At 40.5% G+C, this 27,496-nt stretch overlaps 1 protein-coding gene across 1 annotated transcript in view; it reads right to left on the bottom strand.

Annotated features, from left to right (window-relative positions):
* Window positions 1-17,847, bottom strand: part of FBXO33 (F-box protein 33) — a 32,093-nt gene extending 14,246 nt beyond the window's left edge. Inside the window, exon 1 of the mRNA XM_001093383.5 lies at window positions 17,245-17,847. Within this exon, the coding sequence (XP_001093383.1) occupies window positions 17,245-17,843 (599 nt within the window). The 5' untranslated portion in view covers window positions 17,844-17,847. The remainder of the gene's footprint in view (window positions 1-17,244) is intronic.
* Window positions 17,848-27,496: the final 9,649 nt, after the last annotated feature.

Genomic DNA, 27,496 nt, shown 5'->3' on the forward strand with positions numbered 1-27,496 from the left:
TGTCTTTTGACGCTTTAAAGTCAGGTATTGGCTTGTCTCTAGCTATCAAAGTCCTAGATGGTATCTTCTTGCAATAGAAGGCTGTTTTATCTACACTGAAAAATCTGTTGTTTACTGTAACCACATTCATCAATGACCTTAGCTAGATCTTCTGCAGCTTCCATGACAGCACCTGCTGACTCAGCTTACATTTTTGTGGAGATAACTTTTTTCTTTAAACCTCATGAACCAACCTCTACTAGTTTCAAGCTTTTTCTCCTGCAGCTTCCTTACCTCTCTCAGCCTTCATAGACTTGAACAGCATTAGAGGCTTGCTCTGGATTAGACTTTGGATTAAGGGAATGTTGTGGCTAGTTTCATCTTCTATCCAGACCACCAACACTTTATTAGCAATAAGGCCATTTCCCTTTCTTATCACTCATGTGATAGATGGAGTAGCACTTAGACTTTCTTTCAAAAACTTTTTCTTTGCATTCACAACTTGCCTGTTTGGTACAAGAGGCCTAGTTTTTGGCCTATCTGGGCTCTTGAAATGCCTTCCTTATGAAGCTTAATCATTTCTAGCTTTTGACTTGGGAGTGAGAGACGTGGGACTCTTCCTTTCACTTAGCAATTAGAGGTCATTGTAGAGTTACTAATAGGCCTAATTTTTTCTTTCTTTTCTGAGACAGGGTCTTGCTCTGTTGCCCAGGCTTCAGTGCAGTGGTATAATCACAGCTCACTGCAGCCCTAATTTCCCAGGTTCAAGTGATCTTCCCACCTCAGCCTCCCAAGTAGATGGGAACACAGGTGCACACCACTATGCCCAGCTAATTTTAAAATATTATGTAGGAATGGGGGTCTATGTTCCCCAGGCTGGTCTTGAACTCCTGTGTTCAAGTGATCTTCCTGCTGCTGAGATTACAGGAGTGGGCAACTGTGAATGGCCAACTGGCCTAATTTCAATATTATTGTCTTAGGGATTTGGGCGGCTCAATGTGAGGGCAAGAAATGGGGGAAGGGCCAGTCAGTAGTCAGAACACACAAAAAATTTATAATTAAATTAGATATTTTCTATAGGTGTGGTTCGTGGGGTGCCAAAATGATTACAATAGTAACATCAAAGATTACTGACAACAGATCACATCAGATATAACAAGAGTGGGCTCAGTGTGGTGGCTTACACCTGTAATCCAAGCACTCTGGGAAGCCAAGGTGAGGATCTCTTTAGCCCAGGAGTTGAGGTTGCCATTAGCCATGGTCATGCCACTGCACTCCAGCCTGGGTGTCAGAGCAAGACACTGTTTCTAAAAAATGACGACGATGACAACAACAACAACAACAACAACAACAAAGGTATAATAAGAAACACAATGTGAGCACATGATACTGGACAAATGGTGCCAATATAGTTGCTTGATGCAGGGTTGCCACAACCTTAATTTGTAAAAAACAAAAAACACAATACCTGTGAAGTGCAATAAAGTGAAGCATAATAAAACAAGGTATGCCTGTACATGTTTTTGCTTTATGATTACCATGCAGCTTACATAAATGATCTTATATATATAATAGTGCATTTTAAGATAACAATATAATTGTATACAAAAACTGTACATATTTACTCCTGCATACTTTGCTATTGATGTTCTAATTTACATATTTTAATATTACATATCCACCAATTAATTATTGGAGTTATTCTTCATACTGTTGGCTTTTTCTTTTTTTGAGACAGAGTCTTGCTCTGTTGCCCAGGCTGGAGTGCAGTGGCATGATCTCGGCTCACTGCAACCTCTGCCTCCCAGGTTCAAGTGATTCTCCTGCCTCAGTCTCCCAAGTAGCTGGGTTTACAGGTACCCGCTACCATGCCCGACTAGTTTTTGTATTTTTAGTAGAGACAAGGTTTCACTATGTTGGCCAGGCTGGTCTTGAACTCCTGACCTTAGGTGATTCGCCTGCTTTGGCCTCCCAAAGTGCTGGGATTACAGGTGTGAGCCATGGTGTCCAGCCTAATCCTGTTGGCTTTTAATATTTATACCAGAGTTACAGTGATTTATTAATCAGTAGTACAACGTTAGAGTATTTTCTATTTGTTTATATATTCACTAGTGAGTTTTTTACTGTCATGTGCTTTGTGTTATTTATTGTTCCTTTGTTTCATATTGAAGAACTCCCATTGGTATTTCTTGTAAGGCAGTTCTAGTAATGATACACTCCTTTAGCTTTTGTTTATCTGGTAAAATCTTTCTCTCCATTTTTGGGGGACAGCTTTGCTAGGCATACTATTTTTGGTTGACAGTTTTTTTTTCTTTTCTTTCAGCACTTATCTCACTTACTTTTTGTCTTTGATTTTTGACAATTTGATTATAATATGTGTTGGTTTCATCCTGTTTGGTATTCTTTGACCTTCACATTTCCCTCATCAGATTTGGGAAATTTTCACTCATTGTTTCTTGAAACAGCTGTCTGCTCCTTTTCTACTTCTGCGACGTCCATTGCTTATCTTTGCTTGATTGAGTTCCATAGCTTCACTCCTTTTCATTATTTTTATTTTGCTCCGCTAACTTGATAATTTCAAATGACCTGTTTTCAAGTTCACTGATTCTTTCTTCCGCTTGATCAAGTCAGCTGCTTGTTGAACTCCTGTAGTGAATTTTTCAGTTCAGTTACTGTATTCTTTCTTTTTTTGTTTCTTTTTAATTGTTTCTTTGTTAACATCCTTACTTTGCTCATGTATTCTTTTCCTGATTTCATTTAGTTTCCTACCAGTGTTTTCATGTAACTCAGTGAGCTTCTTTAACAGGATTAATGTAAATTCTTTGTAGTTAATTAATACATCCACTTTTTTTAATTGGTTACTAAAGAATTATTTTCTTCCTTAGATTGTGTCATGTTTTCTTGATTTTCCATGTTTATTGTATGGCTGCATTGTTGTCTGTGACTTTGAAGAAACAGTACTTTTTCCAGTCTCACAGAGTACTGTTTGCTGTAGGGGGCACCCACCCATTTCGCTTTATTCCTAGCTGTCACAGGCATCCAGGCTCCGCCAGTCCTTTAGTACATGGCATGAACTGAGATGGAAATCAGCCCTTTGCGTACCATACTGAAAGGCTAGAGACAAGGCTCCCTTCATTTCCCTCCTAAAGGGAAAGACTCTGTTCTGAGCCTTTTCCCAAACTTGCAGAACAGTGCCAGCTGTAGGAGGCCATTCACCCTTCTTTCATTCTCAGTTGTTCCAGGCATCTGGGCGCTATCAGTTTTTCAGCACCGGATATGAGGTGAGACAGAAATTGGCAAGAATGCACTAAGATGCCAGGAGGCCAGATGGCCAAGTGCACGCTCCATTCTTTCCTTTCCCAATGTGGGAGAAGTCATGGGTGATCCTCTTGGCTCTGAACTAAGCTAGTCTGGGGGAGAAGCTCATGTGGGCAAAGTGAATTTGCTCTCCTTACCTATCATGGTGTGGATTTTCTCAGTTATGTATGTGGCTGGGGTGCTACAACTTATTAAATGGATTCTGCATTTCTTATAAAGATATTTTAGTAGGAGTGTTGTTATTTATTTTTTTGAAACGGAGTCTTGCTCTGTTGCCCAGGCTGGAGTGCAATGGCACGACCCTGGCTCACTGTAACCTCCACATCCCGGGTTCAAGCAATTCTGCCTCAGCCTCCCAAGTAGCTGGGACTACAGGAATGCACCACTATGCCCGGCTAATTTTTGTACTTTTAGTAGAAATGGGGTTTCACCAAGTTGGCCAGGCTGGTCTTGAACTCCTGACCTCGTGATCCACCTGCCTTGGCCTCCCAAAGTGCTGGGATTACAGGTGTGAGCCACCATGCCTGGCCCAAGTATTGTTATCTTGATGTTTCTATGGGAGAGCAAAGGCTAGGACTTCCTACCCTCTGTCATCTTGCCCTCATGACAGGATTTTTAATTATGTGAAAAAATGCATGATCTAATCAATGAAAAAAGGAGTAAAACCATACACAGACTGTTATTCCAATTTTGTAGAAGGATGCATCACATTTTACCAGTGATCATATCTGGTGGACTTTTTTTTTCTTTGTAATTTTCAAGCTCTCTATTATTATAAGCACACATTACTTAAGAATTCAGAAAAAAATGTTAAATTTGATTTACAGAGCCTCTAAGTTCATAAGAACTTAATTTACTTTAAAATCATTAAAAAATTAACAAACTGCATTACAGTAAAACTTAACAAGTTAATGTAGAGATTCTCTCTGGAATAGTTCCAGCAATACAATAATTTAAAAATGTTCTAGCAGTGTTAGAAATATGCCATTCAGGCCGGGCGCGGTGGCTCAAGCCTGTAATCCCAGCACTTTGGGAGGCCGAGACGGGCGGATCACGAGGTCAGGAGACCGAGACCATCCTGGCTAACACAGTGAAACCCCGTCTCTACTAAAAAATACAAAAAACTAGCCGGGCGAGGTGGCGGGTGCCTGTAGTCCCAGCTACTCGGGAGGCTGAGGCAGGAGAATGGCATAAACCTGGGAGGCGGAGCTTGCAGTGAGCTGAGATCCGGCCACTGCACTCCAGCCCGGGCGATAGAGCAAGACTCTGTCTCCAAAAAAAAAAAAAAAAAAAAAAAAAAAAGAAATATGCCATTCAAAGGAAGCTGAAAAAAATTCTAATTGCAGCAACAAAATGGTAATAATCCCTTTACAGTATGGTACACAACACATGCACAAACTTTTCCTACATATGTAATGAGAGATATACTTTTAAAGCCAGAAGATTTGTGGGATTATCAAATTAATTCCTCTCCTGTTGTAGACAAAGAAATGGAAGTGACCTGTTTCAGACTACAACACTAGTTAAAGTACAGCAAGGTAGAGAACTGAGGTTTTAATTTCCACTTAGTGATGCTTCTTATAATTAAACCAGGTGCTTGAATACAATGGTTTTATTCAAGTGATAGGAAAAATTATAACTCACATATTTTAGAGCAGTATAGGATGAACATTTGCAAAAAACACTTTTAGGTACTTATTTTTCAATTCAAAATGAAAATTTATTAAGTGCTATGGAAAACAATAATTTAAAAGTTAGAAAAAACAAAAAAAATGACAACTCAAGGGCAGCTTTCAAACGTATGGTGTTGAAACTAGATTATAGACCACATGGTAAAGCCACGAAAACTGCATGTAGCCTCCAAGTGGCTCACTGTTTCAGATGGTAAAAAAGAGACTGAAAAGAACATCTAGGCAGCAATACTGGAACAGAACCTACTGGGCTGTGGTAATAAATAGATGCCTCATTTTGAGGCCAGGAGACTATACCGTAATAAATAAGGGAATTGTGCTACATAATCCTTTTAATTAAGGTGAACTCAGTAACCTGGGTTTAATTTATTTACTCATTCATTTATTTATTGTTGAATAGCAAGTGAACTAAATAAATCAACAGGGTTATTTCCTGCAGAATGTCACAAATAACACTTGCTTAAAAAGACATGTAACAAAAAACACTGGAAAAATATTACAGTTGGCTAGAAAGTTTCTTCAATGTACTTTGGTTCCCATGGTAATACTGATAGGATATAACCTATTTACTAGTCCCTATGTAAATCCTAAAATGTGTTGTGAAATATCACAAAGTCATAAACAGTGCTTGATAATCTTTCTAAAGCATGCAAAAGGCCATATACTATCATCAAAAGAGAATGAATTTCTTCTACTTAATTTTGTCCTTCTTTAACAGTATTTTAAAGTAATGAGTTCCAGATCTAGAGCTAAAGCACATCCTTAAGCACTTACAACTTAGAAACAGCCTACACACCGCTCTCCTACAATATGCTTATTTAATTACTAAAATATGCATATTGTGTGCCAATGACATGAAAAGTTATGGTGGTTAAGTTCTAAGTATCTGTGGGCTTATTAGATTCTTGGAATAGAAATAAAGGTTTTAAAAACAAGCTTGTTTTTAAAAATTAGATGATACCAAGGAATTACTGATAACTCTGTTAAGGTATCAATGGTATTGTAGAAATGTCCATTACATAGAATGGACATAATTTTCAGACCTGCATACTTTAGTAAGGTAAAATGGCAATGATATCTGGGATTTGCTTTAAAATACTTCAGTAAACAAGAAAGTGGCTGGGCGCCGTGGCTCACGCCTGTAATCCCAGCACTTTGGGAGGCCGAGGCGGGCGGATCACGAGGTCAGGAGATCGAGACCAACCTGGCTAACACAGTGAAACTCTGTCTCTAATGAAAATACAAAAAATTAGCTGGGCATGGTGGCAGGCGCCTGTAGTCCCAGCTACTCAGGAGGCTGAGGGAGGAGAATGGTGTGAACCCAGGAGGTAGAGCTTGCAGTGAGCCGAGACTGCACCACTGTACTCCAGCCTGGGGAACAGAGCGAAATTCCGTCTAAAAAAAAAAAAGGCAAGCAAGCAAACGTGGTAAAATCTTCAAATTACTGAATCTGGGTGATGGTATTAATGGAGGTTCATGTGTCTAGTTTTTGTGTGTCTTAAAAATTTCACAAGTAAAATTAGAAAACAAGGCAGTCACTTCTCTAATTGTGTAACCCTAATAATTTCACTTAATTACTCTGTGCTTCAGTTTCACCATCTGTAAAATAGAAATAATAAAGAAGCCTAACTCCTAGAGTTGCTGAATACTGCTGTTAATATAGGAAAACTAGCTTAGGATTTTAGGGGATGTCAAGAACACATCCACTCAGCCCTCTGAAGCATGGCACTATGAATGGGCATTACCCAGCCCTGTGACCCTGGTGGTGACTTCTGTGGTCTAGGTGTGGATTCTAATAGGACATTGGTATGAAGGTGGGTGGCTTGAGAAGGTGGGGTTAAGATCAAAGACTCTTGCCTCAGGTTACTATGTTTCCTCTTCTTTTCCTTGAACAAAAATTGTCCTTTTGAGGTTTTGAAAAGTAGGTTTCATTTTTGAAGTTACCAGCAACAGTTGAGTAACAAACCAGATTAAAAGGTAGCCCAACTCTGGCCCTTATTTCCTCCCTTTTTTTGGTTTAACTTAAGGAGTACACGTGATGAGCATCTGCATGGAAAAACATAATTACCTTGGTCTAGTGTCACAGGTGATTAGACCACTGATTTGGATGCAAAGAGAGGAAAAAATCCACATAGGGAATACCATCGGCTTCTTCCTTTCTGCTCAGCCCTACCATATATGGACTTCATATGAGTCCACAGCCAGTATGAAGGTTAGACCTAGGCAAATTTCAGGGAGTCATGAGTTTATATGAAGCAAAAAAGTGAAAGAGAAAAAAGAAGAAAAATGAAAATTTCAGGTGACCACAGTAACGAAGACCAGGAAGTTTCTGGGGGCAATTACACAGACTAAGCCAAATTTATATAACATGATATGAACAGAGCACTGCTGTGCAAGTGCTTGGTGGTAAAGGAGTTAAACACCAAAGTAAGTTATGTTTTCAGATAATAAACTGTATCTAAACCCTAGCTTTTTTTTTGAGTACAAATCTCACACACACACTCACACACAAACACACACGAGTAAGAACAACCAAAAAGCAGAAAAATATTTTTAGATGTATTTAGGGAAAAGCAACTAGAAGGGCATTGTAATGTTAGAACATCATATCTAACTTTTTGTACTTTATTCCACTTCTAGAAAACCTCCAGCTAAAAATAAATACAGACCAGGCACAGTGGCTCACGCCTGTAATCTCCGCACTTCGCGAGGCTGAGGCAGGTGGACTGCCTGAGCTCAGGAGTTCAAGATCGCCCTGGGCAACATGGTGAAACTCTGTCTTTACTAAAAACACAAAAATTAGTCAGCCTTGGTGACATGCGCCTGTAGTCTCAGCTACTCAGGAGACTGAGGTAGGAGAATTGCTTGAACCCAGGAGGCGGAGGTTGCAGTGAGCCAATGTTGCGCCACTGTGTTCCAGCCTGGGCGACAGAGCTAGACTCTATCTCCAATAAAACAATAAAACAAAAAACAGAGTAAGTACAGAATCAGACTACTCATCATTTCTGTTGCTCACACCCTGGTCTAAGCCACCATTACTTCTTGCCTGGATTACTGCAACAATCTCCTAACTCTGCTTATTGCTTCCACCCTTGCCCTACTACAAGCTATTCCTAACACATTATAGACAGACTGATCCTTTTGAAACGTCAGATCACATCACTGTCTTGGCTCAAAACCCTCTGATGGCACCTCATCTAAGAGTATAAGTCAAAGTCCTTACAAGAGTCTCACAAATACCTACAGATTTCCATATCACCTTCCCCCTTACCTGGCTGACCTCTTCGATATTTCATTGCTTTCCGTGCTGTGTCTTTTTCTTTTTTCACCCTTCATAAGAATTTATTACCAGGTAGAGTGTAAAACAATAAAGCTTCTAAATGGTGACATAAGAGAATATCTTTTTGACTTTGCAGATATTTTTCTAACAAAGTTTTTGTTTCAATAGAACACAAAAATCTCTACCAATAAAGGAACAAAATGATAAACTGGAATTTTTAAAATTAAGAACTTCTAAATATTAAAAAATGCTTAAGGCTTGGCGTGATGGCTCACGCCTGTAATCCTAGCACTTTGGGAAGCCGAGGCGGGTGGACCACAAGGTCAGGAGTTTGAGACCAGCCTGGCCAACATAGTGAAACCCCGTCTCCACTAAAAATACAAAAATTAGCTGGGTGTGGTGGCACGTGCCTACAGTCCCAGTTACTTGGGAGGATGAGGCAGGACAATTGCTTAAACCTGGGAAGCGGAGGTTGCAGTGAGCCGAGACCACACCATTGCACTCCAGCCTGGGTGACAGAGTGAGACTCCATCTCCAAAAAAAAAAAAAAAAAAAAAAAAAGAGCTTAATATAATTAAAGAGAGAATTTTGTAATAACTACAACTATCAAAGGACTCATTTAGGACATATAAAAAGTTACCGGAAAAATACAAATTAAAAGTACAATGTAATACACTTGAAATTAAAATAAAAACACTGACACTTGCTAACACGTTAGCAAGACTGGAAAAACTGGAACTCATATATATTACTGATGAGAGTATCAAATAGACAACTCATTTTGAAAAGTTTTTCGGTTATTTCTACTAAAGCTGAGCATATGTATATGTTATGCTCCAGAAATTTCATTCCTAGTTATAAGTCCAATATGAATGACTACATTAATGCACTAAAAAGAAGTGCACAAGTATGTATATAGATAGCAGCAATGATCATTAACTACAAAAACTGGGAACAATTCATATGTCCATCAGCAATACAATAAATTACGGTCTACTCATCAATAAAAATTAATGAACAACTATTATTTTGAGGTCTCAGACATACAACATTGAGCAAAAGAGGTCAGACTCTAAAGATAACATACTGTATAATCTCACTTATATGAAGTCCAAAAAGAGGTAAAACTAATCCACGGTGTTAGAAGTCAGGATAATGGCTACCTTTGAGGTAAGGGAGTGGTAACTGGTAGGGGGCACAAAGGGAACTTCTAGGGCTCTAGCAATGTTCTATTTCTCTTTAAAAAATTACAACAACTTTTATTTTAGAATCAGGGGGTACATGTACAGGTTTGTTACAAAGGTATATTGTGTAATGCTGAGGTCTGAGGTAAAAATGAATCCATCACCCAGGTAGTGAGCATAGTATCCAAGTGTTACCCTGCTGCCTCCCTCTCCACTCCTGTATTCCCCAGTGTCTACCGTTCCTATTTTTATAACTATGTGTACTCAGTGTTTAGCTCCTACTTGTAAGTGAGAACGTGTGGTATTTGGTTTTCTGTTTCTGTGTTAGCTTAGGATAATGGTTTTCACCATGCTGTCTTTAAAACATGCCAGTCGTACTTGCACTACAGAGCTACTCCACTTAGTGCTACTTCTGTCTGGAATCACTTGCCCCAAAGAGACACATGGCTTGCTCCCTCCCTACCTTCAAATATCACTTCAGCAGTTGAGACCCTCTTTAACTTCCCTATTTTAAATAGCAACACTCCTAAGTCCACCATTCCCATCTCCCTTCACTGCTTTATATTTCTTCGTAGCATATATTACCAACTGAGATACTATAATTTCATTTAATGTGTTTTCTGTCTTCTTTTCCATAAGAAAAAGCTCTATGATGGCAGGGCCTTTTGATTATTGCTATATTTCCAAATACTAAAACAGGGTCTGGCATTCAAAAATATTTGCTGAATAGTATATTTACCTTAGTTCACAACAAAAATTAGTCTATTTAGCTACATCTCACACATCACAAATTTAGGGGGCAGACCAGTTTTCAGTTACATTATACATTAGGAATCCCTCTAAAACAATATATTTTCCCAGAAAACTAAAAATCCCCTTCTCAATTATTTCTTTGATGTAGTATATAGTACCAGCGGAAAACCGAAAAATGCAGCTACCTTATATTAGAGTTAATATAGCTAAGTCAAATTAGCTGTAGAAACAGAAAATAGAAACAAACAACTTAAGTCTGTATGTTAAGGCTGGGTGTGGTGACTCAGGCCTGTAATCCCAGCACTTTGGGAGGCCAAGGCAGGCCGATCATGAGTTTGGGAGATAGAGACCATCCTGGCCAATATGGTGAAACCCCATCTCTACTAAAAATAAAAAAATTAGCTGGGCGTGGTGGCGCGTGCCTGTAATCCCCGCCACTTGGGAGGCTGAGGCAGGAGAATCACTTCAACCTGGGAGTGGGAGGTGGACGTGAGCCGAGATCGTGCCACCGCACTCTAGCCTGGTGACAGTGAGACTCCATCTCAAAAAAAATGTTTATTAAAATTCCACTGAAACGAGATATCTTATTTTCTGTGCTGCACAAGAATTTCCTTATGAATTAAACAACCATCACAATTTTTTATTGTCTTATTTTTCGTCTCGGACTCCTGTTGGGACTGTTTAGCACAATTGTGACCCAATGCTTGAGATTTCAGACCTGATGACCTTGTTCTGTCTTCTGTGGGTCAGAATTGGGGAACTTCATCTATGGTAGTAAATGTTGGTAAGTTTCTTTTCATCCCAGAGGATCCAAAATTATTTCTTTAATACATAGGAACAATAGAAAAATGCAAACTGCAGCCACCTTAGAGTTATTACAGCTAAGAAGAATTAAGTTATGGAAACATAAAAGAACATGGTTCTTTAAAAAGATGCTCTTAAAAACATTAAAATCTTTTCCAATGCCATAAAAGAGATCACGACATATTTTTTTTTCCTTTTTTAAATTAATAAAAGCTAAAATAATCCACCGTCATTGCATGAAATTATCTCAGGCTGGTTCTATTCTTCTTAGTCCACTTTCAGTATCATGTTTTAACATCCACATTATACTCTTTTAATAACACTATTTCCTTTCCTCACAAATGCTAATGCTCATAGCCAAATCAAATGAACACAAATAATTTAGAGATGTGTTGTCCAGTAGAGTTTTCTATGGATGGAAGTGTTCTATTCTATGTTGTACAATATACTGGTCACTAGCCACATGTGACTATTGAGCACTCGAAATGTGGCTAGTGCAACTAATGGGATCTTTAATTTTATTTATTTAAAATTTAAATAGCTATCTGTAGCTACTGGCTGCCATATCTGACAGTGTAACATTAGAATCTAGAAATAAGTCACTGGCCTACAACAGTATTCCTTATTAGCTTTATTAGGACCCGTTAACCAGAAGTTATTTCTCAGAACTTACAATTCCATCTAAGAATTGCCATCCCCCAATCTAAGAATAACTACCATCCCCAAATCCCAAAGGTTACACACAAAAGGTATATTTAAATAAAATGAACACTTAAGGTTGTTATTTAACATGCTATTAAGAGATAATTTTAACAGTAATAAGGACAAGAAAATCGAGTGAGAAAGAAATGATGAAAAAATATTGTTTTTTCCTTTTCTCTTACCACTCATATCCAACTGTTAAGTACTCTGGGCTATACTTCCAAAATCCATCCGCTTTTTTTCATCTCTCCTGTCTCCATTGTAGTTCAAGCTACCATCATCTCTTGCTTAGATTACAGCAAAAGCTTCCCAACCTGTCTCCCTACTTTCTCTCTTGGTCCTTAAGTCGCTCATAAAATGGCCAGGGTGATTGTCTTAAAATACAAATGATATCACATTATTCTTGTCCTTAAAATTTTTTTCAGTGACTTCTTCTATCCTTAGAATATATTCCAAACTTCATTAAATAAGCCTACCTAAACCCAATCCTTCCTTCCTTCTGCTTCTCAGAACTCATCATGGCACCATTTTCATCCTCACTTGCCACAGCCCTCTCACACTTTCTTTTCTACTGCTCGAACACACCAAAGATTTGTCTGGCTAAAGACCTTCGTGCTTACTGTTTCTTGTGTGTGGAATGCTATTTGCTCAGATCTTCAGATGGGCAACTCTTGTCATTCATGTTGCAGCTCAAATATCCTTCTCAAAAAAGGTTTCCCCTGACACTTTACCTAATGTTGCCACCTAGTCACTATTACATCCTTCTGTTTTATTTTCAGATTTTATTTTCACAACCTGAAATAATCTTTCTTTCTTTTGTCTACTTGTTTCTTTCTTTCTTCCTCCTTTAGAATGACTCCATGAGAACAGGAAGCATGTCTTCCCTGCTTGGCACACAGTACGCTCTCAATAATTGGAGGAAAAAACCCATAGATTTTCTACAACTATCATTTTAGCTCCTAAATAAACTGATCGAGTTTGGTGAACTCTCCCAAGGCTGCCTCGGAACTAACAAATTAAAATGGAGATGTTTAATCATTCCACTCAAAAGTTGCTTAACACCCTCATTTAACACAGTCAAAAAATTTTAACTTTTTTTTCCCTTGAGTTTTAACCTATTCCATCTATCAGTTGCCAATACAGCTGTGTAATAAAAAGTCCTAAAACCTCTCAAAACAGCCTTCCAGGAGGTGAGTTTCTTTAGCCTTCCTTCTCAATAACTTTGAGGCTATCTCTAAGGAAACTTTTTGTCAGTTTTTAGGTAAGGAGTCTGCTGGGAATGCAGTGCTACAGGAAACTAATTCTTGAACAGGGCAGATTGGTCACAGGGCCAGTATATTTTAATATATTTATTCTGTAAATCGGCTTTTTAAAGTAAATAATGAAACAAAGTAAGCTCTCAGAAATGAAACATTGTTATACATATTTATTATGCTACCACAGGAGAAATATTTCAAGAAAAATAAGGCTAAAAATTGTTGGAGATAACACCTTCAAGGCATTTTCTACCATCTTAGGTAGTAATCTGAAATGTCCAAAGAATTTTTAACTCATTTAAAAATGCATTTTTAGGCAGGGCACAGGGGATCACACCTGTAATCTGGGAGGCAGAAGTGGGTTGATCATATGAGGTCAGGCATTACAGACCAGCCTGGGCAACACAGTGAGACCCTGTCTTTACACAAAATTAAAAAAAGATATACCAGCCAGGCATAGTGCTGCATGCCTGTAGTCCTAGCTACTAGGGAGGCTGGGGTGGGTGGATCATTTGAGCCCAGGCATTTGAGGCTGCAGTGAGCTATGATCATGATTGCTCCGAGCTATGATCATGATTGCTCCATCCTGAGTCACAGAGCAAGATTCTGTCTCAGAATATTTTTAAACGGTTTTATTATTGTTTCCTGGTAGGAAACAACACAAAGGTAAGATTCTCCTTCACTGCGCCTGCCAAATCAACAAGACCCAAATCTAAGCATTATTAATAGATCCTGTTTTACTTACAGGGTATATAAGCAGACAGAGTCGTGAAATGGTCAATTTACATACAAGCAGTTAGAGCTATACCCAGAATATTAAAAAGAAAATCAATCTTATACAAAATTTCTCTGGTCTGTTACAATATGCATTCTTTTTTTAAAATTTTTTGAGATGGAGTCTGGCTCTGTCACCCAGGATGGGGTGCACTAGCATGATCTCCACTCACTGCAACTTCCGCCTCCTGAGTTCAAGCGATTCTACTGCCTCAGCTTCCTGAGTAGCTGGGATTACAGGTGTGCACTGCCACACCTGGTTAATTTTTGTATTTTTAATAGAGATGGGGTTTTGCCACATTGACTAGGCTGGTCTCGAACTCCTGACCTCAAGTGATCCACCCGCCTCGGCCTCCCAAAGTGCTGGCATTACAGGTGTGAGACACCACCCCTGGCCAACAACACGAATTCTTAAAAAAAAAAAAAAAAAAAAAAAAAGTAGTGCCCCCTAATAGCATTTCACCCAAGAAGAGTTTATGTAAAACATTTATACAGCCCATAAAAGCACAAACCAGATGAAGACAATGTGCCTGTGGCTATTGTTCAGGTATTTTTAGTGACTGAGTCCATTACCTATTATCATAAATCTCACCATGAACTCGTTTTTCCTAAGGAGTCTGAAATACAGCATTTCAATGGGCAGTACTCAACCTGACAACTGGTTTAAATGCTAAAAATGCATTTATAGATTTGTTGTTTTGCACTTCTAGGTACGATTTCTTATAGAATGACTGCAGAAGAAATTCAGCCTATGTGACCTAAAATACAGTTGAATGAGTACTTACTACCTTTCTGTTCTTACTTTTCATGAAGAAGACAGGTATCCTAGTGCCCTGTAGAGAAGCAATTTCCGAAACGTGAAGGACTGTGTTTTACCCTCAAAGAGGCACTTCTGCACCTTCTTTATCCTTATTAGTTGTTCCTAAAACCTAAGATACAGGTATGGCTACTATAATCACTGTGAGAATACATGTACATATATAACCCGGGAATCAAGCAAAACAAAACACCAATTGTCCTCTCTGAAGATCAGTACCCTTGAAAAGTTCCCACAATTCAAGTTTATACTTTCAGTTATTTTCCTGAGGGACATGAAAATAACTGGAACAAAACAAAATAACAGTCTGAATTGTATGAACTGTATAAAGGAATTCAGCACAAAGCCTGGAAGCAGAATGCTTATGATCTGGTATGATTCACACCCCCTCTTTTCTACTTATAGAATGGCAGAGATCATAAAGCAAAACCATTGTAAATTTAACTCGGAATATAAAGAGCAATGTCAAATGTCCCAAGTCTATAGTTCAAGGATTATAGAAAGAAATAATAGGCTTTACCAGTCACTGAATAAACAACCTGGTTTAAAACATTTTCGGATTTGTTAAAATTTAAAGGAAACTAGTCCTATTTATGGATTTAATATTCATATTAACTTTTCCAATATCACTGGAGTATCTCAAAACACTTTCAACAATAAAGATGAGATTAACTTATTTCCAAACATATGAATAGAATTTTTAAAAACTCTTTGATGTATCACTAGTACAAACAACATGCAATTACACTACACTTTAATTTGAGACACACAGAATGAATATGCTACCAAAGCAGCACGACATACAGCACCATGCTAATAGTAGATGACAAGCAAACCTTAAAATTAGGGATGACAGGTGTGATGTTTTTGCATAGGAGCGACAGCTGACCCAGAAAGGTAGGCATAGGTGGCCTTAGAGAGAAGCAGATTGGGATGCTAATAAAAATTGTAGGGGTAAGGAAGAGAAGGACAGGAGAATTAAGCTACAAAGATGTGAAATACCTCCATTTTGCCTATGTGTTATCCACCCATCCAACCAACCAGTTATTAAAATACTTAAAAGGAACTAGACACCGCTCAAGGCTTGTTCTTACTTGGATCAAAGTCACATACATTGTTTGGATGGTTGCATAAAAATGCAATTTGATCTCAGTACAGAAAAATCTAATTGGTACTCACTCACTGAATTCACCCTCAACCTTGGTCTCATTAGTAAGTGCTCACTGACTGCAACTTCGCAACTTTTAGGTCAGTTGGTCCTCTAGCCATACATTCAACTCTGAGATAACCTAATCAAGACCTGTTTTTAGCTTCAATGGCCTCTCCTGCCAGATAAAACCAAAGTAACGAAATGGAATGTCTTGTGAAAAGCTGGGGAAACACACACAGGCAACTGGAATAATGGAGCCATATCCCAGATACAACTTGGAGCTATATGCTTATCTCTTGACTTCTGGATTAAGACACAGAATAATGGTGCATATATATATATATATAACCTTATAATATATCTATATATCTATATATATCTCCTAGCATTAAACCAGGGACTGCTTTTAACCTTGTTCAACATAATGTTCAGTATATTTACTGCAAAAGGACACACTTTTGGAGAAAACCAATGTCGTACAGCAATGTGCAAATCACTTGATCGTATAAAGGGTCAGTTTCCTTTCTATAAAACAGGGATATTAATCATTGCCCTGCCTTACAGTGTCACTGAGAGGCTCAAATAACACAGTGAATGTGAAACTGCTGAAGTGTTTTTACTATGTAAGGTGCTCCTTTTGTGAACTTCTAAACTTTCTTCTAATAAGAGTTTTACTGTAAGGTTCTTTAGAATATCCATATACAGAAGATCGAAATTAATAGGGTTTTGGAGGTGGCGATGGAGAAAAATGACGATTGGAAGGGATACTGGGTCAGAACATAAGGTGTTGGTTCCAGAATTACAGGGAAGTCCTGATGCAAAACCAGAAGAGTTATGTGCTTACCCTTTGCAGACCCTGGCCAACTCCCTCGCTGCCCGCCCCCCTCCTCCGCCCGACTGTTACTTTTAAGTGAACTACTGGGGACAAGTTGAGTGTGGGGGTGTATGGGGAGGGTCTTTCAACCCTGAAGATCAACTTCTTCCCCAAGCCTTTTAACAAACACTCCTCCTTCTCTTCCGGCCTTGTTCAGTTAGCCGAAACTATTTCTGGTAAGAAAACGGCTGTTACAAAATTTCTTTTAGGCAGCGTCCTATGAGTACTCCTTCCCCCACAATGAACTATTTCTAACAGACAGATTGAGAGTCAGAAAATCGTATTATGTGTATGTTTTGTTTCTTCCAAGGCTCACCCACAGGCCTCACCCTCCCAGCCTTAACTCTCCCATCTATAAAATGAAAAATGACAGCGCCTGTCAGCTCCATCCCACGGCCACCGAGAGGATGAATGACTGCCTAGAAGGCGCCAGAAGTGGTGTCTGTTAAACACCCAGTCCACCACTGTCTATAAAGTATCATGATGAGTCCCGTTATGCCCTTCCGCTCAAGGAAACCGCCTGGTTAGAACCAACACTCTCCGTCACTGAAGAAGGCAACGCTGAAGTTGGCCGGGCGCGTATTACGCACAGAATCTGTGTCGGGGTGCGGGAACGGAGCCACCCCCGTTACAGGGCGGGGCGGGGCTCACGACATGCCTACCTGTTGTTCCGGATGCTGACCAGGACGCAAAGCACCAGCTCCAAGTAGGTGCGCAGCACTTCCAGCCAACGAGCAGAGAGCTGCAGGGCCTCGACTTCCTCCCCTCCAGTCCCGGTGTCCGCGCCACCTCCGTCTCCTGGGCCGCCGCCGCTCAGGTAGTTCTCCGCGGCGAATTCAACATGCAGCTCCCGCACGAACCAGCCGCACTTGCGCATGAGGAATTCCAGCCGAGGCTGCTCCGCGGGCGAGACGCGGAGGCAGATGCGGAGCTGGGGCCAGAGGGCCGGATAGAAGAGGCACTCACGCCAGTGGGAGCAGGAGGCCGAGGCCCGCAGCCGGTCGGGCGCCGGCAGAAAAGAGAAGATGTGCACGATCAGCTCGCTGGGCAGCGACGCAGCGCCCGCCGCCTGCCCGCACAGAGCCATCCGGCCCCGTCGCCGGGTGCCGGCTTCCGGCCGCCCCCGCAGTACCCGGAGCAGCCCCCGCAGCCGTCGCAGCTGCTGCAGCCGCAGCCACCGCCACCGCGCCACCCGGGCGGCCCCGGCTCGGGTTCGAGCTCCCGGCGGTCGGGGCTGCGGCACTGACAAGAACAACAACATCAATGACAAGGAAGAAGGGGGCGGAACCGTCGTGGGTCTCGGCGGAACCAACTAGAGCACAAGTTGTAGAGAGGGGGAAAGGCCTCTGCGGGCGTGGCCTGCCGGAGCCAGCCTCTGTCCTCTCAAACTCTACTCACGTGCGTCCGAGGCTGGCACACTGAATAACTGCAATGCCCTCCCTCCTAAAGTTCAGTGGCCCGGAAGCCTCAAGGCATACTGTAAGGGAAAGGCAGCCCTCCCTGCGCCAGTCGGGGGAGACAGAGAAGTGGTAGGAGCTGAGCTTGACGTCGCCTCAGGTGGGAGGAGTCCGGCGCGCACCAGCGCGACTTCCGGAAGAGGGGAGCGCCCGATTGCCTGTAGGGACGGGAGACGCGGCACGTGATCTCTGACGCACGCAGGCCGCGGGGCGGGGCGGGGCGGCACTGGGCGGGGTGGAAACAGCACTTGGCGCCCCTTACGCCTTAGGGCGGACGCTGCGCCCAGTCACATCCGTAAGTCGGTGAATTTTGGCGCTAAGTGGAAGGAGGTGGCGGTACTCTGGCTTATTGCGAGAGGTCGTCACGCTTCTCTGTAAAACGTTTCTCAGTTTGGGCTGAGGACCCTGAGCCAAAGTGGCAGCATGCAGGGCCTTTCTGGGCCATCCCACCTGCCCAAAGTAGGGTTAAGAATTCCTGAGATTGCGCCGCTGAGAGGGAGCAGGCGGACGGGCTGGCTAACCCCGGCGGGCTGTGCGGGGAGGGGCGGCGTGGGGCGTGGCAGAGGCCGCGAGTGGACCTGCCCCGTCGTCCGACCACGAAGGTGGACTTTCGCGCACTCGCTAATGTGTGGGGAAGCAGTGAGGACAGCGTCACCCTTTGGATTCTAAGGGAGAGATCCGCAGGTTGTTACCAGCCTCTTCTCCAGGGCATGAGGAAGGGTCTCTGTTCCCAGGGCTGAGATTTAAGGCTCTTATTGAAGAGAAGTTCACAGTGATGACAGAGCTTTGATTTTCTTTTTCTTCTTTTCTTTTCTTTTTTGCCTGTTACCCCTAACTTAGGTTGTCTAAATCATGTCCCTAACTTCACCACAGCCTACCTGCCAAGTAAACTCTGGTTGCAAAGAGTGGTGAAGTCAGAAAGGATTAAGTGACTTTATGTAATAATCGAGGGTTGCTGCTTTAGGGAGGCTGCCTCTTTATGTAATAATTGAGGGTTGCTTTAGGGAGGCTGTGATTTTGGAACAGCCTCGTTCTTTTGTGGTAAACACCAAGACTCTTTTTTTTGTTGTTGTTTTAAGGGGCGGATAGTTTAATAGGCAAGAAAGAAGGAAGAAGTAGGAAGGAAGAAGCTCCCCTCTACAGAGACAGACGGAGGGGGGGCTCCAAAGTCGGAAGACGAGACCCCCCCCCGCGGCGTTCTAGATGTTCTTAACCCTTTGAGGGCAAAGCTCTCCGTTCATGTTTCTTAATGCCTTACATACGAGTTTGCCAACAACATGATGATGTTTATCAGTTGTGATAGGTTACTTCTCCTAGCCCCTGTTTGCAAGAGTTTTAGGTAATTATACCTTATTAATTTTAATAAACACTTAGAGGGCGAACCGTGGGTTCGGCAGGATGAAACACTACCCATTTACCAGTTTAGAGACATTTAGGTCGTTTCCAGTTATGAATACTGTGAACATTCATATGCAAGTCTTTGTGTGGACGTATGTTTTAATTTGTCTTGGTTAGATAGGAATGAAAGTGATGGGTCGTAGAGTAGTTCTGTGTATAACTTTTTGGGAAACTGGGAAACTTTTCCAAGTGGCTACATCATTTTTCATTCCCACCAGCAATGTATGAGGGTTTCCAGCTCTGACTTTTTTTTTTTGATATTCTGGAAATACACTCTAATTTGAGATTGATATTTGTTTCTTAGCATTTTGCTAGGAACAAGCTACCTTCTTGGATATTGTTAATAATTAGTCTTTAATTATTAAGAATGGTTCCTGAGTAAAATGAAAATATGTCAGTCTGCCATAAATGAAATTAGTTAGTTTAGAATTTCAAACTTTCTCATTAAATGAAGTGTGATAGGAATCCTCTTTTAATAACTATAAGCTAAATAATTAGCTGTGAATCTTGCCCAGTTTCAATAATAAATCTGTGAATTCCAATGGTTGCCCAAAATTTATCTTATCAGGCCAATACATTTAGTATTAATTAAATGTATATGTGGTATGTATATTTAGCATGTTGAGTTAGATTCTTTTGACATGTATTCTATACTGCTAGAATAAAATTGACTCATATAGGGCAGAATGGAATTACATTTTGTGAAGTTATAAAATCTGAGCTATGATTCAGAGTGTGGGAGGAAGTACTGACGTTATAAAGCTCATAAGTACCTAGTAGTACTAAGCTCCAGGTTCCAAAAGTGGCATATTGTCACTATAGCAACCACCATGCTTATTTGGATTTGAAACCCAGGCAACGAGTGGTGGATAGGACTATAGCACTAAGGTAGATATGTGCTCTGGTAGATTGATATGCCTGCCTGTTGATAGTCAATGGTCTGTTCTGTTTTTCTTGTTACACTTATTATGGTTAATTCTTTTAGAGAGAAATTAAGCATTTAATACTTTTGTATTTCTTCTTTTCTAACATGTTAAGTTTAGTGTTTTTCCTAGTTAGGTAATTGGGATATTAAATATGTCTTTAATATAGCTTTTTTTCCATTTTTGCTTAAGTTTGGCAACTTTCTTTGGGTTAAATATAACTTTTATTGTACGGAATCACTTGCAATTTTATAATAGAAAAAAGTAACTATGACATTTTCTTTTAGCTGCATCATGAAACGCTGTTCAAGGCTACCAATAAACATGAACATTGCCTAAATTCTAATATTTCTTGAAAAAATATTGTTTTCTGAGTGATTTCTGGGTTTCAGACATTGTTGACAGGTAGAGGTGACATAATAGCTTTCCAGTTTTCTCTTAGCATGCACCCATAAATTTACCTAGAGGCACAGGAGCCTCCTGGGACAATAGATCTGGGGACCTGGTTCCCGTCACCCTTGTCTGGTGGATTGAAGTGCTTCCTAGTGGGATCATATTGCAGTAAAAAGAAATGAGGGATTGAAGGGAGTTCATCTTTAGAGGGGGAAGTCTGCGATGGTGAGCTAGATGACAGAGGACCAGGTCATTGGTTTGTCAGTCTAGATGCAGCTTGTTGCTGATATCACAACTTTTTCTAACCAAGCCACTCATGAGTTGATTGTGCAAGACCTCTCTCCATAAACAGGGATTGATAATTCATGTCTCAGAGGAATCAGACAGGTGTAGTGAGAGAAGAATTGGGTCCTGTGCAACATAGGGAGATGGAAAGATTGTGTCTTACAGGAGGATGCTTTTCGCAAGTGGGAAAGTGGGTTCTGTGTTTCCAGATTTCCTAGTTTTTCAAAAGTAACTAAAATCCTCATTTTTAAAAAGGCTAAACCTTCAGGTTGCCAATTTATTTACATTAAAAATATTCTGTGGGCATAACAAAACCAGATTTAGTCTTCAGGGCACCAAATTTCAAATTCTTTACCAAAGCTCTCAAAGCTGTGGGCCAAAGCCATTTTTTGTCTCTGTAGCTAGGCCTGCTAGCTAATCCCTGCATTTTAAGTCCACTTCCAGAGCTGTTTTTCCCCCCCATTCATCCCGTTTAGTTAAAAAATGAATTAAAAAGGTTTAACTTGAATGCCTCTTTTATTGCATTACTGATTTCTTCCGTTTTATTTAAGAGGATGGGTGTTTTCAGAGGTACCCTTTATTGCTTAAGTACATATTAAAAACTGAGTGTTATGTTTAACACAGGTGATTCAACCAATAAAATTCCTTGACTTCTAGTTAAAATGAGTGATTGACTAATGATCTTCGCTGGAGTTGTGCAGCTTAGATTATAGGCAGGATCCCACAATGGGACTCACAGGACTGTTATTTAAAAGGCACAGTCTCCAAGTAGTCATTTTAATTGGGTTCCTTTGGTCGTTTAACCTAACTAGCTTAAGCACTGAGAGGATTTTCTTCCCTCCTTCCCTCTGGCCCTCTTCCTCCTCTTCCTGGAGTTTTGAGGACATCCACAGGTATCCTTTGATGCATAGGGACCAGAATGGAAAACTAAAAGCAGGAGCTAACGTTACTGTCTTCATCTCTGATACCAGAGTTATTTGGAATCTTTATCAAGCTTTTCCAGGTCATACTGGCTGAGTAATTGTAAGACTTTGTCATGAAGAAATATATTATTCATGGCTAATTACTGCAATGTTCTCATTGCAAAACTTAATATTTAATCCTTTGGAAAATCTTTTTAGCCCATTAGGTGCTGAAAAGGAGAAATGATGTGAATATTTTCATATAGTAGCATTCATTGGAATGTTGTCTTGCTCTAGGACAAAGGGGTTTCACTTGATGTGCCAACTGTAATTAGTTTTGGAGGCTGAGAAGTACTATGTTAAGAAAGATTTTGAGGTTGTCCTCATTCTACTGGAAGGAGTATCATTTGATTTGTGATGTCTGCCATAGTTGGAAAGAATTGGTGACCTGTTTAGTTAATTATTGTCTAATGTGACTATATGTTAGTATAATGTGACTATATCTACATTTGTTGCACAGTACATATACAATCTTTAGTGAATTGTATTCATGCTAATTCCTTATTTTGTGAATAGCAACAGATCACTTAAATAAATTTTATAAATTATTTCAAATTAGGAATTTTTATAAACTACACCGTATTAAGTAAATTTTGACATTTATAAGTGAATCAGCCCTTAACTGAATTCTCTGTGAATTGGTAATCAGTCCTTCATTTATATTGAATATTAAAAGGGGAGTCATACTTTCATACCACAAGGGAAATAAAGCAAATTTTTCATTCACTTGAAGGTTATGGAATTTCTTCCATAGTATTCAGTTTATGTAGGAAGATTCTCACATCTCTAAAATCTAACCCTTTAGCAAGAAATTTCTAGTAGAAATTCATTACTTTTTTTTCTTAAAAGTAATACATGACAATGGTAACAAAAAAATCTAGTATAAAGGTACTGTTGATGAAAAGCAACAAATTTTCGTCTCTTGCCTCCCATTGTCAGTCCTACTCCCAGAAATGTTTTTAACCATTTTGGTGTTAGATTCATTAGGTAATTTTATTTCATTTAATTTATTTTTCTTTTTTTTCCCCCAAACCTTGCTCTCTTCCTTCCGCCTTCCCACCAGTAGTCCCCAGTGTCTGTTGTTGCTGTGTTTATATCCATGTGTACCCAGTGTTTAGCTCTCACTTATACGTGAGAACATTCGGTATTTGGTTTTCTGTTCCTGCATTAATTCACTTAGGATAATGGCCTCTAGCTCCATCCATGTTGCTGCAAAGGACATGATGTTTGTTATTTTTAATGGCTGTGTAGTATACCATGGTGTATATGTACCACAATTTCTTTATCCAGTTCACATGATGGGCATCTAGGTTGATTCCATGTCTTTGCTGTTATGAATAGTATTGTGGTGAACATGTGAGCATGTATGTCTTTTTGGTAGAATGATTTGTTTTCTTTTGGATATATACCCAGCAATGGGGTTGCTGGATCAAATAGTGCTTCTAAATTCTTTGGGAAATCTCCAAACTGCTTTCCACAGTGGCTGAACTAATTTACATTTCCACCAAAGTGTGTAAGTGTTCCCTTTTCTCTGCAACCCTGCCAACATCTGTTATTTTTTGACTTTTTAAATAACAGCCATTCTCACTGGTGTCAGATGGTATCTCATGGTGGTTCAGATTTGCATTTCTCTGACAGTTAGTGATGTGGAATATTTTTTCATATGTTTGTTGGGTGCTTATATGTCTTATTTAGGGAAGTGTCTATCCCTGTCTTTTGCCCGTTATTTGTTTTTCGCTTGTTCAGTTGTTTAAGCTCTTTATACATTCTGGATATTAGACCTTTGTTGGTGGTATAGTTTGCAATTATTTTCTCCCGTTTTGTAGGTTGCCTGTTTACTCTGTTGATAGTTTCTTTTGCTGGGCAGAAGGTCTTTAGTTTAATTAGGTCCCACTTGTCAAATTTTGTTTTTGTTGCAATTGCTTTTGAGGACTTAGGCATAAATTATTTCCCAAGGCTGATGTCCAGAATGGTGTTTCCTAGGTTTTCTTCTAGGATTCTTACAGTTTGAGGTCTTACCATTTAAATCTTTCAGCCATCTTAAGTTCATCTTTTTATATGGTGAAAGGTAGGGGTCCAGTTTAATTCTTTTGCATATGGCTAGCTAGCTACCCCAGAACCATTTATTGAATAAGGAGTCATTTCTCCATTGCTTATTTTTGTCAACTTTGTCAAGGATTACAAGGCTATAGGAGTGTGGCTTTATTTCTGGGTTCTCTATTCTGTTCATTTGTCTGTGCTGTCTGTTTTTATATCACTACTATGTTGTTTTGGTTACTGTAGCCTTATAGTACAATTTGAAGTCAGGTAATGCAATGCCTCTGGCTCTGTTCTTTTTGCCTAGGATTGCTTTCACTATTCAGATTCTTTTTTGGTTCCATATGAATTTTAGAATAGTTTTTTCCAATTCTGTGAAAAATGACATTGGTAGTTTGTTAAGAATAGTGTTTAATCTGTACGTTGCTTTGGGAAATTTGGTTTTCTGTTCCTGCATTAATTCACTTAGGATAATGGCCTAAGTGATTTATGGCCTAAGTGTTAAAATGGCCATTTTAATAATATTTATTTTTCCAGTCCATGTGCATTGAATGTTTTTCCATTTATTTGTGTCACTTATAATTTTTTTTCAGCAGTGTTTTGTAGTCCTTTTTGTAGAGATCTTTCACCTCCTTAGTTATATATCCCTAGGCTTTGTGTGTGTGTGTGTGTGTGTGTGTGTGTGTGTGTGTGGTTATTGTAAATGGGATCATGTTCTTGATTTGGTTCTCAGCTTGAACATTATTGGTGTGTAGAAATGCTACTGATTTTTGTGCATGGATTTTGTATCCTGAAACTTTACCAAAGTCATTTATCAGTTCCAGGAGCCTTTTGGTGGAGTCTTTACAGTTTTCTAGATACACAATTATATTGACAGCAAAGAGAGATAGTTTGACATCTTTTCGTATTTGGATGCCTCTTTAGGTAATTTCAAATTACATGCCTTTACTTACACTTTTTTGTCTTCTGTTTTTTTTGAGAAGGGGTCTCACTCTGTTGCCCTGGCTGCAGTGCATCAGCAGGATCATGGCTCACTGCAGCCTCAACCTCCCAGCTCAAGCAATCCTCCTGCATCAGCCTCCCAAGTAGCTAGGACTATAGGCAGGCACCACCACACCTGGTTAATTTTTAAATTTTTTGTAGAGATGGGGTCTTCAGCTCCTGGTCTCAAGCAATCCTCCCACCTTGGCCTTCCATAGTACAAGGATTAGATGTATGGGCCAGTACGCCCAGCCACTACCTATGCTTTTTAACTGATTAACTTTAGACATCATCTGTTTACTCCCTTTTTGCAAAATATGTAGTTCAATTACATTACTCTCTTTCCCTCTTCCATATTCCTACCAATATTTGATAATTGTAATATTTTGTTTTTCTCTTGGGTTTTTTTTTTTTTTTGGAGATTCAGTCTTGCTCTGTTGCCAAGGCTGGAGTATAGTGACATGATTTTGGCTCACTGCAGCCTCCACTTTCTGGGTTCTACTGCCTCAGCAATTCTACTGCCTCAGCCTCCTGAGTAGCTGGGACTCCAGGCGTGCATCATCACGCCTGGCTAATTTTTGTATTTTTAGTGGAGATGGGGTTTTACCATGTTGGTCAGGCTAGTTTTGGACTCCTGGCCTCAAGTAATCTTCCCGTTTCAGCCTTCCAAAGTGCTAGAATTACAGGCATGAGCCACCATGCCTAGCCTCTTGGTTGTTCTTACATTAATCAGCTTTTGCTACATAGCAGTCACAGTCTTTTGTCTATAATTGGCTAGATTATAGTAGATTAGATAACTATTCTGCAAATATTCACTTTTTCTCCCTTTATCCACCTTTATGGAAAAAGCATACTTTCTCCCATGATTATTAATGTTGAACTTGGGTCTTATGATTTGTGTAAAGTTACTTTTTCTTTTCTTCCTTTTATAAGAAGGGCTCTAATGAATAAGGATGCTAGTTGCTATAAAAGGGAAACCTGAAGATCTTAATGACAACAAAATAGCCCTGTATTTTTTTACTCCTTTAACCATCCACTGAAGGTGTTCTTGGCAGGCAGCTTTCCTTCATGTGATGATTCAGTGACCCTAATTCCTTCTGTTTTATGGTTATACCATCCTTAAAATGCTCTGTGATTCTCTGTCTCTTGTAATGGAAGGGGAGAGACAATGGAGAATGCATTTCTTAATTGCCTTAGCAAGGAAATGACAGATTACTTCCTACATTCCATTGGCTAAAACTAGACACATGGTCCTGCCTAGATGTAAAAGGCCTGAGAGATGAAGTTTTGCTACAAAGGAGGCCCATCCTTTTATTACTATTTTTAGCTGGAGGTAAATACTAGGGCCCTTGTATTTGCTGTGGACAGAGATGGAAGAAAACGGATTTGTTTGATGTGGTTTTCTTATATTCAGATCTTTAGTTAATCTCTGTTCCTAGCCTTCTCACTCTTTCCTTAATGTTCGTTAGAGATAGTTCCTCAGGTGCTCTGAACTCAGAATCTCTTAAGATTTCAGTGCACAGGCCAACTTTTATCTCGATTGCAGCTTCCTCCTAGTGATGGTGGCGGCTCATCTGGAGCAGCTGCTGCGGTTGAGCCAGCTGCAGTAGGGGAGGTGCATCTGGGGCTGTGCCCTCCGTGGAGCCAGCAGGGGGTGGGAACAGGTGATCCCAGTGGAAGCCTCACACTCTACCAAGTTGGCAGAGCAGGAGCCTGCGCTCCTAGGTGCAGCTGCAGCCACCCAGCCATGCCTCCGGACCTGGGCATCCCTGTGCTCTCTGGGGCCCAGGAAGCCTCTTTTCCCTGCAGGTTCGGAAGTGCCTGCTCCCACTCTCCCTGGCCTCTCCCTACTCTCACTGCTCACTCTGGTGTGGAGCAAAGTTGTAGCTTAGCCCAGGCACTGTCGTGACCCAGCCAGGTGTTTGCATTCTTGGGGCAACACTGACACACCAACCCCCACCCCCCCCTGCTGCTACCTTGGGCACTGACGAGCTCAGAGGGAACTGAAACTCTGAAACTTTGGGCACTGATGAACTCAGAGGGAGGCCGGGGGTGCTGAGGGCAGCTTGGTGTGGGCCTGTGGGCTCCCCTCTGCATAGATAGCCTGGGCACAAATGGCATGTTGATGGCAACGGGAGGCAGACATATTCCTAGGTGGGAAGGGGCAGGTACCTGGTGAAACCCCGTCTTGAAGCCAGAGATGACCTGAAGCCTGGGGGCCAGGCTGTCAATTACAGGTGGAGTTCGTGACCCCAGAGTGAGAACTTACGGTGTTTTTTCCATGCCTGCCCATGGCTACCCGTGGATCAATCAGCATGTGTACTTCCTCCCTTCTGAGCCCATAAAAACCCTAGACTCATCCAGACTCAGATACTCTTCAGGATGACCTGCTGGTGGAAAGGAGCTACCCACTACGCATCTTCCTTTACTGTGAGCTGTTCTGCTGCTCAATAAAGCTCCTCTCTGCCTTGTTCACCC

This window comes from Macaca mulatta, chromosome 7 (assembly GCF_049350105.2).
Source record: "Macaca mulatta isolate MMU2019108-1 chromosome 7, T2T-MMU8v2.0, whole genome shotgun sequence".
In the NCBI taxonomy this organism is placed as follows: Eukaryota; Metazoa; Chordata; class Mammalia; order Primates; family Cercopithecidae; genus Macaca; species Macaca mulatta.